The following is a 17115-nucleotide window of genomic DNA, read 5'->3' as shown; positions in this document are numbered from 1 at the left end:
CAATTCTAATCTCAGACAAAGTAAAAGCAAAAATGAATCTCATTAAATGGAAAAGGAAGGAAACTACATCTTAAAAGGTGCCATTGATAATGAAGCTATAGCATTACTAAACATGCACGCACCTAGTGGTATAGCATCCAGATTCCTAGAGGAAAAGCTGAGTGAATTACAAAGAGACATAGAAAGCAAAACTTTAATAATGGGAGATCTCAACCTCTCTACCTAACAACAAAATAAGCAAGAAGGAAGTTAAGGTGAATGAAATCTTAGAAAACTTAAGATATGATAGACCTCTGGAGAAAACTAAATGAGGATAGAAAAGAATATACCATTTTCTCATCAGTACATGGCAAAACTGACTGTGTACTAGTGCACAAAAACCTTAAATCAAATGCAGAAAGGCAGAAATAATAAATACACACTTCTCAGACCATGATACAATAAAAATAACATGTAATAAAGGATCAGGGAAAGATAAACCAAGAACTAATTAGAAATTAAATAGCTTTATCTCAAATAATGGTGGATCAAACAGCAAATAATAGAAATAATCAATAATTATATCGAAGAAAATGATAATAATGAGACATCATACCAAAATTTAGGAGATGCAGCAAAGGAAGTTTTGAGGGGAAACTTTATATCTCTAAAAATGCCTATATGAATAAAATGGAGAAAGAGGTGATCAATGAATTGGGTACGAAACTAAAAAAGCTAGAAAAAGAACAAACTAAACAACCCCAATTAAATAACAAAATAAAAATTCCGAAAACCAAGGAAGAGATTAATAGAAATGGAAAGCAAGAAAACCATTGATCTCATAAATAAACCTAAGAGTTGGTTTTATAAAAAGCCAATAAAATAGACAAACCTCTGGTTAATCTGATCAAAAAAAGAAAGAAGATAACTGCAGTAAAAAGAAACTACAGTAAATGAGTACAGCAATCTACTATTTGACAAATGTAAAGACATCAGCCTCTGGGATAAGAACTCACTATGTGACAAAAAAATTATTGGGAAAACTGGAAAATAGTGTGGCAAAAACTAGGCATAAATCTACATCTCACACCCTATACCAAAATAAGGTCAAAATGGGTACAGGATTCAGACATAAAGAGCAATATCATAGATAAATTAATAGACCAAAAATACTCTATCTATCTGATCTATGGAGAAGGAATAAATTTATGACCAAATAAGAATTAGAGCACATTATAAACTGCAAAATGAATGCTTTTGACTATATTAAATTAACAAGTTTTTGCACTAATAAAATCAATGCTGCCAATATCAGAAGAAAAGCAGAAAGCTGGGAAATAATCTTCACAACTAGGAGTTCTGATAAAGGTTTCATTTCTAAAATATATAGAGAATTGTATCAAATTTATAAGATCAAAAGTCATTCCCCAATTGCTGAATAGTCAAAGGATAGAACAGTTTTCAAATGAAGAAATTAAAGCTATATAGAATCATATGAAAAATGCTCCAAATCACTATTGATAAGAGAAATGCAAATTAAAACAACAATGAGGTATCATCTCACATCTATTAGATTAGCCCAGATGAGAAAAAGGGAAGATGATCAATGTTGGAGAGGATGTGGGGAGGACTGGGACATTGATACATTGCTAGTGGAGTTGTGAATGGATTCAACCTTTCTGGAGAGCAATATGGAAGTATGCCCAAAGAGCAATAAAATTGTCATACCCATTGACCCAGCAATTCTAATTCTAGGACTATATCCAGAAGAAATTGTAAAAAATGGGGAAAGTCCTATATGATCCAAAATATTCATAGCAGTTTTTTTTTGTAGTGGCAAAGAATTGGAAATTGAGGGGATGCGCACATCAATTGGGGAATGGCTAAACAAGTTATGGTACATGAATACTATGGAATATTATTGTTCTATAAGAAACCATAAACAGTCAGACTCTAGAGAATGACTTGTGGGATCTGATGCTGAGCAACATGAGTAGAGTCAAGAGAACAATGTACGCATCAAAAACATCATGAGATGAACAGCCTTGATGGAAGCAGCTCCTCTCAACAGTCCAGAGAGCTGGGACAAGTATATTATACTGGTAATGGTCTATATTATCCCCAACTAGAGGAAGAAGAACAAAAGAAAAAACACAGAAAAAAATAACCCTTCTGAATCTGATGAATACTTTATAAAAATTCTCTGTTATGTATCTCTTTCGCTAAATCCTAATTCCTCATGCCAAAAATTAATAATTTAAAAATGTGTTTAATAAAATATGTATATAAAACACTAACCTGACTGCTCCCCTGAGGGGAGGGGGGGTGGGAAGGGAGAGTGGAGGGAAATTTTGTAACTTGGAAATATGCATGTACAAATAGATGAAAATTTAAAAAATAAATTTAAAATATTTAATTTTAATTTAAAAAAAAAAGAAAATTCCATGAAAAACTCTGTGCTAGACTTCTCCAAGAAAGCTCTTATGGTGTTCTGGCAACACAAAAAAGGAATCTATTTAAAAGAAAAGAGAAAATTTGAATTCACAATACATTTGAGGAAAAAAGCATGAGGGAGGAAGGGGGGTGGGGGGGTGGAGCCAAGATCGCAGCAGGAGAAGAGTCTTTCTTAGGTGTTCTCTCCAAAATATTTCAAAAACCTAAAAATTATGATTCTAACTAAATTTGTGAGAGAGAGAACCTGCAGAAAGATCCAGTAAAGCAATTCTCCAGCTCAAAGTAACCTGAAAAACAGTGGGAAAACTGTGTTCCATGGGGTTAGAGAGGCAGCACTGGGCCAGAGGGAAGGAACTTCAGCCTCCCAGGAATAGCCCTAGGGAGCATGGGAGCCAGCTACAGGCAGCAGAAGCAGTTTCCTGACCTGCACCCTAGAGAGCACCAAGCACAACTTAGAAGATCAGCAGGAAGACCTCTGCCAGAGCAAGCACAAAGCCCAAGTACTCAGCGCGACCCAGATCCCAGGAAATGGAAGCAAGCCGATGGAGCTGCCCAGCAGGAGCTGCCAGGCAACTGCACCCTGAATGCTCAGCCACAGAAGGTAAAGGAGCAGAGGGAGACTGCTGAGATCTGTCCTCTGTTCCTGGAACAAGACTCTGGGGCTTTGACCACATTCAGACCCTGGTTATAGTCTAGGCCCCCATAGAGCTGGGACTCCCCTCACAGCCCTGGGGCAGAGGGGTGAGCTTGTAGTCATTCACAGGCCAGGAGAGCAGTCAAAGCCTCACACTGAGGGCCTTGCAGGGGAGGTTCAGGAAGTACCCCCAAACCAGGCACAGACTGGGGAAATAAGGAAACAGAAAAGAAAGGAACCTGACCATAGACAATTACTTTGGTCCCACTGAGGACCAAAATACTCAATCTGAAGATGAGAAAGTCCAAGCTTCTGTATCTAAAGACTCCAAGAAATATAGAAGTTAGGTTTAAGCTGTGACAGAGGTCAAAAAAGATTTTGACAATCAAGTTAGGGAGATAGAAGAAAACAAAAAAGAAGTAAGCAGTTTTGTCAAGGAGATCCAAAAAATGCTGAAGAAAACATGTTAAAAACCAGTTTAGGTCAAATGGATAAAAATGTTCAAAAAGTTATTGAGGAGAAGAATGCTTTAAAAAGCAGAATTGGTCAGATGGGACAGGAGATAAGAAAGCTCTCTGAGGAGAACAAATCCTTCAGATGTAGAATGGAGCTAAAGGAAGCTGATGACTTTATGAGAAGTCAAGACAATACTACAAAATCAAAAGAATAAAAAATTAGAAGAAAATGTGAAATATCTCATTGAAGAAACAACTGATCTGGAAAACAGATTCAGGAAAGATAATTTAAAACTTATTGGTCTCCCTGAAAGTTATGATTAGGAAAAGAGCCTTGACTTCATTTTTTAAAATTTAAAAAAAAATTTTTTCTTGACTTCATTTTTAAAGAATTTCTACAGGAAAATTGCCTTGATATCCTAGAAGCAGAGGGCAAAATAGAAATAGAGAGAATCCACCAATCTCCCGGGACAGAAAGAGATCCAAAAAAAACCAACCCCCAGGAATATTATAGCCAAGTTCCAGAACTCCCAAGTCAAAGAGAAAATATTACAAGCAGCCAGAAGGACACAATTCAAAGATCGTGGAGCTGCAGTAAGGATCACACAGGACTTAGCAGCAACTACATTAAGGGTTCATAGGGCTTGGAATATACTATTCTGGAAGGCAAAAGAGCTTATAATGCAAGAGAGAATCAACTACCCAGAAAAACGGAACATGCTCTTCCAGGGGAAAAGACAGATTTTCAATGAAACAAAAAACTTTCAAATGTTCCTGCTGAAACGATCAGAGCTGAACAGAAAGTTTGACCTTCCAATACAGGACTCGGGTGAAGCATGGAGAGGGCACAAGAAGGGTAAATTATGAGGGACTTAATGATGATGAACTGTGTGTATTCCTGCATGGAAAGATGATACTGATAATACTCATATGAACCTTCTCATTTAATAGAGTGGGTAGAATGAGCTTTTATAGATGAACCACAGGACAGAGCTGAATTTGAAGATATTGGAAAAATGGAGTCAATGGGTGAAAGGGAAATGTATTGGGAGTAAGAGAAAGGAGAGGTAGAATAGGCTAAGATATTTTATATAAAAGATATTTCATGTAGCTTTTGCAATGGTATGGAAGGGGCAAGGTGAGGGGGAACGAGGGAACCTTCATTCTCATTAGAAATGGTTCAGAGAGGAAACAGCATACACACTCAAAAGGGTATAGACATCTAGAAGAAAAAGGAGAGAAGGGGACAAGGGGAGGGGGAATGTGGGTGATAGAGGGGAGTCAGATATAATATTTTCTTTTTTACTTTTTGCAAGATGCTGGAATTGGGTGGTCCATTTGGATCATGGGACTGGGTGGAGTGGGATATAGGCTTGGGGCCTCCTAGCCCCAGGGCTGGCGCTCTGTCTGCTGTGCCACTCGGCTGCCCCACAGCACATTTTTGAAGAGGGACAAAGTGAAAGGAGAGAGAGAGAGAGAGAATATAATAGATGGTAATGGGGAGGAATGAATGGAAGTAATTACAATCAGCAACAGCAACTGTGGAAAAATAAGAATGTAACTTTTATGATGGACTTATGATAAAGAATGTGATCCACCCAAGACAGAACTGATGATATTTGAACACAGACTGAAACACATTTTTTTCCTCTTTCTTTTACTTTATTTCTCATGAGGTTTTATGTTTCTGTGGGAGAGGGGGGATTATGTTTACTCTTAAACAAGAATATTTGAGTAATGTGTAAATAGATTAAAGAAAAATAAAAATTTAAAAAGGGAAAAAGTGTGAGGGAGACCCTGAATCATCCTCTAGAACTAAAGTAACCATGTGAATATGAAAGGGAACCTTTTCAGTTGTCACTTAAGTGCCAGAAAAAAAGGGCAATCTTTAAACTTCAAAGTGAGCATGGAAATTTTAATATATGGGGCATAATGGCAACCAAATTATTCCTCTCATCTATTTATCTTTGTGAAGAGGTACAACTCACTGAAGCAGGAAGGGACCTAGTGGGAGCTCTTTTCCAGGACACCCTACAGATCCCTAAAGGCTACAAGTTCTGCATTTGGATGCTTCAACTTTAGTTAATAACAGGTCTGGGGTTCAGGCCCTGGGGGGGCCATATGATTAGCAGTCCATATCTTCCAGATGTTAACCAAATCCAGAGGTGATTTCATTCAGGTGCCTCCTGGTAAGGAGAAGCACTGGCTCAGGAGCTGCAGAGCCACTACACATTGGGAGAGGACACACCCCAAACCTTTGGTTCAGTCAGATATTTGCAAATGGAACTATGGATTCATCATTCTTGCAGTTGTATCTTTAAATGACTTTGTCCCTAAATCACAGAAATCACAGCTTTCTGTATCTCCCATATTTCTGTTAGTACATTTCTGTATTTGATGACATGCTAATTGTACAAATTCACCTACAAAAGGTATAAATAGCTGCTTTATTCCTATCCCACCGAAGATAGAGCCTTAGAATGACCTGGGAAGTCATGACCCACTCATCTTTCCAGTATTGCATATGTTCAGACTCTTCAAAGGAAAAATGGATGCCAAACAATTTGCATGGTCAAAGTTACCAGTCAAGGTATTATTTTCTAGGGTTCCAATGTATTTCTTTTCCAAAACAGCAAGTTTGCTTGGTCTTAATAAAAAAGGTAAATATTTTTCAGATGTTCATCTTTACATCCCTGTCATGTACTACTAACACTTTTCCAGTTCTCCTTTCTAACAAATAAGTAGTCAAGTTAAACAAATCTCCCCATCGGCCATATCTGCAAGCTGTACGTTGTTGACTGCTTCTTTACCAAGAGGGGGAGATATACTTCACCATCCATCTTCTGATGTGTTTGTAGGTCTGTCTGCTATAGCCATCTATATCTACAACATGTTGCCAATTGAAAAATGGGGAGCTGTGGCTCAACCACAAAAAAATGATTAAACCCCAGTCTTGCATCAGGAAGAGACCTCAATATCATCTAATTCAGCATTTCCAAAATGTATTTGGCCAGAGAACACTCAGGGGCTTGAATTGAACCAATACAGATGAATCTGGGATTAAAAGGGAAGAAAATTTGGAGCTAAGTAGAGTAAATTACGTATCGTTTCACATTTAAAAATTCAACATGTATTCCACATGTCAATTTCTACTACTGTTACTCTACTCCCCACTGGCTCCACTAACCATCCCTGTAAATTTTCCAAACCAAAATATCCCTCCCTAACCACCATTCTTCCCCTATAAGAATGTAAGATCCTTAGGATCAGCAACTGTTTCACATTTGTATTTGGATCTCCAGCACTAAGTATAAGCTTAATAAAGACTCATTCGGTCATTCTTTTATTCATTTATAGTTTGATACTCACATTGTTTCATATTATGAGCATTATGATCTACAATACCAACATATAATCAATGGTACCAATTTTCTCCCAAAACCTCCATACATGTGAAGTATGGCCCATGGGAGGTGAGATGACCAATGACAGGTATAGAATTTGAACCTGTGTCCTCTGAATCCAATGCCAGAGATCTTCCCATCATTGTTTGTAGCTTCCAAATCACTTCATACATAGGCTTATTAGTGCACTGAAGTTTGTTGCAAGAAAACACTTTTAGTTATTATAATTACCAGGGAAATAATATATTAATAAAAGAATGCAGTGAAAAGTTCAGTTATTTGGGAGTATATTTCAGGGTATATTTAAACTCTTAACTTGTACAAAATCTACCCCCCCCCACCCCATGCCTTTTTTTGTTTAACATTTCTGGTTAGATTTCTATAAAAGACAATTATATATACTTGTTTTAAATAATTTTTGAAAAAGTTTTTTATATGGTAACTACTAAAGGCACACTTTTAGAATTTTTTTAAAACACTAAGTAAACCAAGCTATTGTATCAAATGGTTTTCCAAATATTACTAGTGCCTCAGTAGTAGATAAAGATCCAGTCTGGAAGTCTTCCCTCAACACAGATAATCTATATGACCATAGGCACTAATATTTTGTAGGGGTGGTTTTTTTTTTTTAAAAGGACCTCCCTACACTGATGAAATCACAGGTTCAGACCAAAACCAAATTTGCTTACTTTATAGAATATATTCCAACAAAGCCTAGAAATTAATCCTATTCTCTCAATGGACTTCCATTATAGAGATTTGTTCCCATGGAAAAGGTCCCAACATAGACCAAATAAAAAATTTGGAAAAGAAATTGCTATGTTGGATGTCTACTGTGTGGGATGCTGTGCATCCTAGCCCAGCACCTGCATGAAGGCCTTCCAGGAGGGCCTGGTCTCACTCTGCAAAGGTGCGTGGGCCAATCTGGCAAGATATTTCTGACTCTCCCCACATCATAGCCATTTCTCTTGGGAATGACTGATTCGATGTTCAAAGCTGCCAGAACTTGATTCTCTTGCTCTCCTGACCTAGGAATTCACAAAAACCTCATTCCATAAGGTTACAATAACATATTGGTGTCATACTGCATTTGTAAAAGTCCTTCAGGTTTTATGATCGAAAGTCTCTATTCCCTAGTAGAGTCAGATTAGATGCTACTGTTTCCTACTTTCTTATTTTGTCTCCTGCCTTTTGTTTTCATTGGGATCTGTGATTTTAGTGGTGTCAGAGAATTTTCTGGTATAAGAGCTTTCTACACACATACACACAAACATACTGTTATTAGAGTCTCAGGGAAAGTTCCTTGAGGATATTGAATAAGACTGGGTCAAAATTCACTAGGATTCACACTCCTTCATGACAAAGCTGACTCGGTTTGCTACACCACATTATTGCTTCTCACTACAACTCACCATTTCACTTTTTACTCAACCTGTGATGTCACTGGTATAGACAGGGAACTCTAAAAAAACTCCATCTCTCAATGCTCTGTCCTAGGCAGGTGCCCTGGAGTCTAGCTGTTATGGGTCACAGACAAGACCTAACTCCAAGGTTAACTTTCTCTTCATGATCTGAAATTAGCACTTTATGGTTATAGACTGTTTTATGCATATGACAAAGTGGCCAACTTGTCACTAGACATATATTGGAAGAAGAAATCCCTCTAAAATATATCCAGTTAGGGGTGCTAGATGATGCAGTGTATAAAGCACTGGTCATAAAGCCAGGAAGATCAGATTTCAAATCTGCCCTCAGGCACTTACTAGCTATATGACTGTGGGTAAGTCACTTAACCCCACTGCCTCTTCCCCACCCCAGCCAAAAGAAAAAAGTAACCAACCCCCACCCCCCACCTTCAACTAGGAAGTTAATCCTGGAATCAAATCTCTAGTTACCTTTCTGAAACTGCAGCTCAGCCATGGCTGCTCTCACTTCTACTTCTGGGGACAAAAAGAACAAGTCTAACTCTTGTCTATATGATACTCCTTATGACCCCCAAATTTTCTTTGCTGCAGACTAAACAACCTTAGTTTCTTTGTCAAGTCAACAAACATTTATTAAGCACCTACTACAGGTCAGGCACTGCACTGAACTCTGACCAATCCCTGTGTATTTCATTCTCTTTCTTGACTGTCACCTCACACTACTAACTCTGAGATTTGCAGGCCACTAAGACCTCCATATCTTTTTCAAATTAGCTGCTATCTGACCAGGCCTCTCATCCAGGCTGTACTTGTGCCTGAGGCTTTCAGGATCCCTCTGCACTGTGCCCTCTGCTGTCTATGTCTTAACCCAGATCATTGAGGGTGCTCACATTTAACTCATGCTGAAGTCACAGCACTTCTTGAGGTCGATTGGAGCCTCACCAAACACAGTTTGCCCTTGGACACTGTATCATCAACTCCATTTCTTTATCCTCAGTTAAGACCTTGAAGTCCTATTACTTAACTAATGGGATCAGCACAATTATTCTTGGTAACCACTGTCTTAAGCTTGGGGGAAAAGAATACTATTTCCCCCTGCCACAGCCATTCTAAACCTCTATCAATTCTAGTTATGCCTGAATTTGTATTAAATGCCCTAAAATTGTGTATGTTCTTGCCCAAGTAGGTAAGGATCATAGGAAAACTATTAACCTAGGCTCCAAAAGAATAATAGTGACACATAGTACTTCACAGGTGGTGGGCACTGCAGCAAGGGCGTTAAAATTATTCTAGCACTTGATCCTTATGGGGGAGCAATGCTAAAGGCAAGAAGCTGACAGCTGAGGGACAGAGCATAAGACTAGCCCTAAGTATATAAAAACTTAATAGCTAAAAGGAGAATTTTCCCTTCAGATAGGGTGGGAGGGTGACGGTCCTTTCCCTCTCCAGTCTGGCTGCTCAGTGACAAGTGAGGAAAGAAGAATTGCTTGTTCTCAGTGATGTCTCCCCAGCCTTGGCTCAGTCTTCCACCCAGAAAAGTGCCATGTGTCTCAGGGGGCTTGGTTCCTGCCCTGCAGAAAGACCAGCAAAGGATGCTGAAACAGCTGCTCCTGCTGCTTAGTGCAAGATTGGGGAGCCATTCAAACTATAATTACTGGGAGGGCCTCCTTTTTCCATTCCATCTCATTTCAAGATATATCTTAGGAAATACTTAGGGTATATTCAAACTATATGATTTTGTTTTCTCTTACAAAAAATATCCAAGACGTTGCTCTGCTAATACTCTCCCCTCCTAAAAACCCACAAAGCCTTTAGGCTGTATTTCATCCTATACTGTCTAGGTTGCCTTTTTCACAAAGAAAAAAGATGTTATTTGTGCTCTTTCCTGGCAGATCCCAAAATTATGGAATGTTAGAAGGTTCCAAAATTACATGGGCCTAACAATTTTTTATCACAGACACTTTCAAATCAAGACCAGGAACTTTATAAATGCCTTTCTCTATATGTGGAAAACCCTGAAATACAGCAGAGTGACCTGCCTGAGCTAGTCAGAGGCCAAATGAAAATAAAACCCCAGGTCAGTCCACTGCCAACGCAGTGCTCTACCCACAAGGCTCCAATAGTCAGAAGTCTCCACGAGAGACCTACTCTCTTACTACTTATTTTCAAGAGAACGAATGAAATCTTAAGACACAGTCACTATCGAAACAATGCTATAAAACTTCACAGATGCCTATGTACCCCCACCACCCCACACCCCCAGCCCATGCCTAACCACCCACCTGAACCACTGCAAATCCTGGTGGCTACGTAAGCCCACAATCTACCAAGAAGAAGAAGAAAAAAAATACAGCTATAACCACAGACTTGCTTGCTAGCTATACACGTTATATAAATGAGTATAGCCAAGAATGAGAGACAGACTTGTTCTATTCAGCCATCACTCCATTTCCCGGAGGTTAAATTACCTGCCTGACAGATTATCCCTCTTTAGCTCTTTCTGCTCAAATCTACCTTCTGACCACATCACGACTCTTTGGCAATTACAAACTGTTCACGAAGGGAAAACAAAAAAGAAAGAAAAAAACATTTGAAAAGCTCCATTAAGAAGTTCTAACGGGGGGGGGGGGCAGCTGGGTGGCACAGTGAATAGAGCACCAGCCTTGAAGTCAAGAGGACCTGAGTTCAAATCCAGCCTCAGACACTTAATAATTGCCTAGCCGTGCAACCTTGGGCAAGTCATTTAACCTCCCACTGCCTTGCCCACCCCCCAAAAAATCCTCAAAAAGAAGTTCTAACTGGGGTAAAAGTTCAAACAAATTAGGTTTCTGGAATATCCCTGGGTTTTAATTATATAAGTAATATTCAATCCCATTACAATAACAATAACAAAAAAACTGCCAGAGAATTTTATAGTCATGGTGATTATGAATAATGAAGATTCCTCTCTATTTTTCTCTAAGTGATTTTTCACAATCTTACCTCCCAGTCCAAAAAATCACAGACATCTTCAAAGTTAGTGAGCAGAGACACTGAGCAGGTTAGCCGGGGCAGCTCCTCCCTTGTCATTGGGGGGAAACGGCTATCTTTAAGGGCACTGTTGAAAAGAAAACACATTTTAAAAGAAAAACTGAATAGATCATCTTAAAAATTGTAAAGGTAGCAATCATCCAAAAAAAAGTTAAGAGATGATAAAAACTTTAAGATGCTGGAGATGACATCAATTATCATCAAATGCATTCTAAGGCACCAGGAAAATATAAAGATTTTATAAGTCACTATTTCCTATACTTAATATTGCTTGCTTGCAGTCTTCTCAAATAGCCAATTCTATAGCCACTTCAATTACCAAAAAAAGCTCCATTACATTTCCTGTGTAGTCACTTCCTGATGGATTTCCTCAGTACTATAATGAACTGATAATGCAAGATTTCACCTTAAGTAATTCACTTTAGGGGGTGGGGGAAGAGAAGACAACCAGTGTAAACTTAGGAGAAGGGTTTTGAATCAAGTACTACAGGAAAATGTCAGTTGGGAGAAAAAGAGGAAGAAGACTCAAGTTTGTTTTAGCTTTCCCTTAAAGAAAATCAATCTTGTCCAGTATAGATCACTCAATGTGTGACGTGGAAGCTGTGAAGCTCCAAAAAACAGGTCACTGTCAGGGATTTGGGAAGGACTGCAAGCATTCAGGCTCCCAGCCATCAGAAGGCACCTCAGAGGTGTCTGACCATACCATCAATGAGAGACTCTTTAGCCTTTGTTTGAAAACCTCAAATGAGGGGGAGCCCACGCCCTCCTCACAGAGCTGATTCCAATTTTGACCAGCTTTATATCATAGAAAGTTTTTCCTTCTACAGAGAGGAAATCAACCTGAAGCTTCTAGACAGCACTTCTAGTCTTGCTTTCTGGAAGTAAATAGGATAAACCCAAACTCTCTTGAATATGGTGGTCTTTTACATATTTGAAAAGAGTTATCATTTCCCCCACTAAGTCTTTTCTTTTTCTATCTTAAATTCCTTTAAGCAATCCATGTATGGTTATGATATATTTAGGTCTTCTGGAAACCTGAATGCTGTCCAATTCATCAATATCCTTTCCAAACTGTAATACCCAAACTTCTAGATGTGATCTGATTTAGGGAGAGAACAGTGGGACTTGAATTTATGAAGGGCAACTAGCAGTTCTTTCCTGATTTCCTTATTACTTCTGTTCTGGACTATACCTTTCTTCATAAAGGTTCATATAGATTCCACTAACCCTAACCACAGTTTCCCTATCTTGCACTGGGGAGTGGATTTTTTTAAAGAGGACCAGGCATAAAAGTATGAAATTTAAAAATCTCTACCCTCAAGGAGATGATATTCTAATTGGGAGAGACAACTCCTTTGGAGGAGGTGGCTAAGGAAGAGGATTTTGGTTTGGAAGGTTATGGGAATAGTGAATGGAACCACTGGGCAGTTGATTGGCATGCCTTTTCCTGTAGCAATGATAGTAATGATTTGATTATTGTGCCCACATCAAAGGGTGGTAGGCAAGTTTGGTATATGGCTGTATGAGATATTAAGGTCCAATAAGGCCTAGGCCCAATGAATAAATAAAGAAGGCTAAGTATTTAGCTTGTTCTCACTTAGTCACCAATCAAAAGGGCTGAACCCTAGGGTGGGAGCTCCAGTGATAATTAATTTCCCCAGGAATTGGAGGTATGGGTGCTGGAGGTCCAGTTCTAATGGGTACTGGTTCAGGTGAGGAGAAGTTGGGCAGCAGAGACTGGAGGAATAACTATAATAATTAGCTAAGAGTGATAAAGATAAAAATTAATACTTAACTTTCAAATAATTTTTCATTTCATTAGATTTCAGCTCAATGGACAAATTTTATTGGATTCTGGTTCTATCATCCAACATCTTAGCTGAAAATCTCACAAGCATGCCATCTGTGCCTTCATATAAAGAAAGATATAGTGACAAATAAAGTAAGCAAAAACCAGCAAAACAATATGCATAGACTACAATAATACTAAAGGAAAGAAGGACGATTAAAAAAAACAATCGAAACTGAATGCTGTGAAATTGTAATGGTCAAGCCTATCTCCAAGAGGAATTATGAGAAAGTACTGCCTCCTTCTCTTCTGTCTTCCTTGCAGAGGTTGGGGGTGGGAGTGGTGGGGAGGACAATATAAAGTGTGGAACATTGTACATAACATCCTATTTTTTTTCCTTTGGGTTGGTTAGTTTTGCTGAATGGTTATCTGGGAGGGAGAGGGAAGATGAATCTATTGGGATACGTGTGGGACAAAAACAAAAGATATTGATTCATCATTTAAAAAAACACACTGTACAGATTGAAAACTGAATGTGTTCTTGGGGTACTTGAATACACAGTATGTAGAGACCATCTTCTACACTAAAGTCAGTTCAGCAGTGACTATCCTTTACCCCCAATCATTCTGGAAATTTAAATAAATCCCATGCATGATTTTTATCTGTTTGTAGTAACTTTGTACCATAAGTGAGATTCTGAACATTTCTTTTTTTTTTTTTAGTTTTTTTGCAAGGCAATGGGGTTAAGTGGCTTGCCCAAGGCCACACAAGGTAATTTATTAAGTGTCTGAGGCCGGACTTGAACTCAGGTACTCCTGACTCCAAGGCCAGTGCTCTATTCACTGCGCCACCTAGCCACCCCCCCCCACCCCGATTCTGAACATTTCTACCTGGACATCATGCAGGCAATTTAAATTCAATAGGTCCCAAACTGAACTCTTTAGTTTTCCACCTCCACCCCTTTTCTAACTAGGTCAAAGGTACCACTCTGCTCTCAACCATCCAGTTTCACAACTTAACTTTGGGTCACTGTCAACCCTCACTTATATAGTTAGTTGACAAGTCTTATGATTTCTACATCCACAATATCTCTCAATTCACTGTAATATCTCATTGGCCTCCACTCACAAGCTACCATCCTGACCTCACAGCTGCCAAAGTGATTTTCCTAAAGCATAAATCTGATCACATCATACATGCCTGCTCAACAAACTCTAATGGTTTGGGATCAAATACCACTCCTCTGTTTGACATTTTCATTTCTTTATGACCTGGCTTCCTTCTAGTTCTGTTCCCCTCCTTGAACTCCAGGGCCCAGTAATACTAGTCTACTCACTGCTCTGCATACATAACACTCATCTCCCAAACTCTGTGGACTGGGTACCCCTCATGCCTGGACTGAGCTTCCTCCTCACATTTCTTCTTTCAAGATAGTACAGATGCCATTCTATATGAAAACTTTCTTTATTACCTCCCCAGTTGCTAGTGCTTCCCCCACCCCTAAATTTTTATGTACATATTTGTAGATATACATATTGATCCCTTCATTCATTAGAGAGAGTTCTCAAGAGAACAGAGACTATTATACTTTTGTCTTTTTATGCATAGTACCTGTCACATAGCAGTAGATGTTGGATGATTAAGTATGCATGAAATAGTTTTCAAAATTCTTTCTATTTATTTAAGGCAATGGGGTTGAGTGACTTGCCCAAGGACACACAGCTAGGAAATCATATAGTGTTTGAGGTCAGATTTGAACTCAGTTCTTCCTGACTTTAGGGCTGGTGCTCTACCGTATCACCTAGCTGCCCCCATACATGAGATATTTAATAAAACCTGATAATTTATGGGGGTGAAGAGAGAGGGCTGGCATATACAGTTACCCCTTCTATATTGCAACTTTCCTTATCAAGGTTTTGCTATATTGCAAAGTGGAATAAAAAATTAAATGGGATTTTTTTTTTTGGGGGGGGAGTTCTGTGGAAACTGCAGATGACAGATGAAGGCCAGAAGATGACACAGAAAAAGTTTAGAAACTTAGAAATGCATACAATATTTGTATAGTATTTTGTAATATCAACATATTTTATCTTTTAATATCACAATAATTCAAACTTCTTCTCTGGTATGAAGGATCAAAAAATTTTATGCAGATTATCCAGACCAGAGGGGTGGTACCCCTCTAACCCCTGTGATTTGGAAGGAATAACTATACTTGGAGATTAGTTGCAATGTACAAAGTGTAAATCCGATAGATGTGAATAAGTCTGCTAAATATCCACCCTCCTTATAGTACAAATGAGTTACACTATACTGTATTTTCACTATACATTGAAAAAATTAGTAATGTCAAAAGAAACATCCTGGCAAATATAGAAACATCAAGGATAAACAAACAAGCAAAAACCAAGCCCAAACTATCTCAAATAGTCCTTTTCTGGATCTGTGTTAGCACTCTTGTCCTACAAGATCATTCAAAGAGAACTGATAGTGATTTGGCCATCTCATCCACCAGTTCTTTCAGTACATGAAGGTTAAGTTTGGCATGGGCCCGTCTTCATTAAGGACAACTAATTGTTCTTCCTTATTTTTCCTGAATTTCAGTTTCCTATTAGCCATTTTATTTTATCCTTTCCAATCCTTGAGAGAGAAAACAGAAGCAAAAGAATTTTCAACTATGGGATTTTCTCTGTGCTTTTTTTTTTGAACTTTGAATTGTATACTTCCTAAATGTAGGATGCATGTCCATTGTGTTTTCCTTTCCTTGTTTTCTCTGTCACAAATTCTAGGATGGAGAGATAATTTTTACTCTGTCCACTCCTCAGTCTCCCATTGTTTTTCTTTGAGAAACCACTTTTTTTGCTGTTCAGAATTAGTTCCATCATAACCAAGTCACTTCTTATACCTTTAAAGGATGAATTTCCATGGATCATAGAATTATAGCTGGAAGGGCCCTTAGCTGTCATCTAGGCCCATCAGGTTTCATAGATGGAGAAAATGAGTCTCAGAAAAGTTTTGAGTACTGCCAAAATGATCACACAGATGTTAACTGGTAGACTTGGGATCTGAATACAGCCTCTGACTGATAGCAATGTCCATAAAGTACACTACTTCTAATTTAGCAGTAAGTAAGGTGGATAGGGCATCTAGATGGCACAGTAGATAGAGCACTGGTCTTGGAGTCAGGAGCACTGGAGTTCAAATCCAGTTTCAGATATTTACTAGTTGTGTGACCTTGGGCAAGTGACTTATCCCTGATTATCTCACATCCAGGGCCATCTCCAGTTATCCTGATCCATATTTGACCACAAGACCCAGATGGTTCTAGAGTAGAAAGTGAGGCTGGTGACCTAGTACAGCCCCCCTCACTCCAATCCAATTCATGTGCTTGTCATGGCATCACCTCCCTGATGATGTGGACTTCTTCAAGAATGAAGGACAACCATTATTATTATTATTAAGTAAGACAAGCCAAGTATGCACTAGCTGATCTGCTTTTGGTAAAGAGAAAACACTAGCAATTGTCTGACTGAATATCCCATTTCTACCATATTATGCTTTCATGTCAGGCACATCCTTTGTTTTTTCAGATCTTTAAATTCTTTTTTCCTCTTGCCTTGATGGTCTGTAATCCAGTCCAAAAACAATATTGCTTCTGTTACTCCTTCCATGATTACCCAAATGCTCTCCACTGGGCTTTCCCCATCAAGTTTCTGGATTTCTTTAATATAGATCACAAATATATAATGTCATTCAATAGTCCCCTCCCCTTTTATATAATGTTTGTTTTGAATTCTTGTGCCTTATCAAGCTATATTCTAAGTCAACCTGCTGATTCTCCTTTAATAGGCCTGCCCAGATCACTCTGTTGCCCATCCTTCATGCATTAGTACCTATATATCAGAAGCCATAGATTTTACTGCTGACCTCTTTCTCACTCTCCAT

The 17115-nt window shown here is 38.6% G+C and overlaps 1 protein-coding gene across 2 annotated transcripts in view; it reads right to left on the bottom strand.

Annotated features, from left to right (window-relative positions):
- The window catches only part of AMMECR1 (AMMECR nuclear protein 1), a 156162-nt gene that overhangs the window by 16765 nt on the left and 122282 nt on the right, over positions 1 to 17115 (bottom strand). For both annotated transcript variants that reach the window (XM_074205383.1, XM_074205384.1), the window contains one exon: positions 11333 to 11447. In XM_074205383.1, coding sequence (XP_074061484.1) covers positions 11333 to 11447 — 115 coding nt within the window. The remainder of the gene's footprint in view (positions 1 to 11332; positions 11448 to 17115) is intronic.

This window comes from Macrotis lagotis, chromosome X (assembly GCF_037893015.1).
Source record: "Macrotis lagotis isolate mMagLag1 chromosome X, bilby.v1.9.chrom.fasta, whole genome shotgun sequence".
Classification (NCBI taxonomy): Eukaryota; Metazoa; Chordata; class Mammalia; order Peramelemorphia; family Peramelidae; genus Macrotis; species Macrotis lagotis.
The sequence above is the reverse complement of the archived record's forward strand: the minus strand, read 5'-3'. Positions and strand labels throughout refer to the sequence as shown.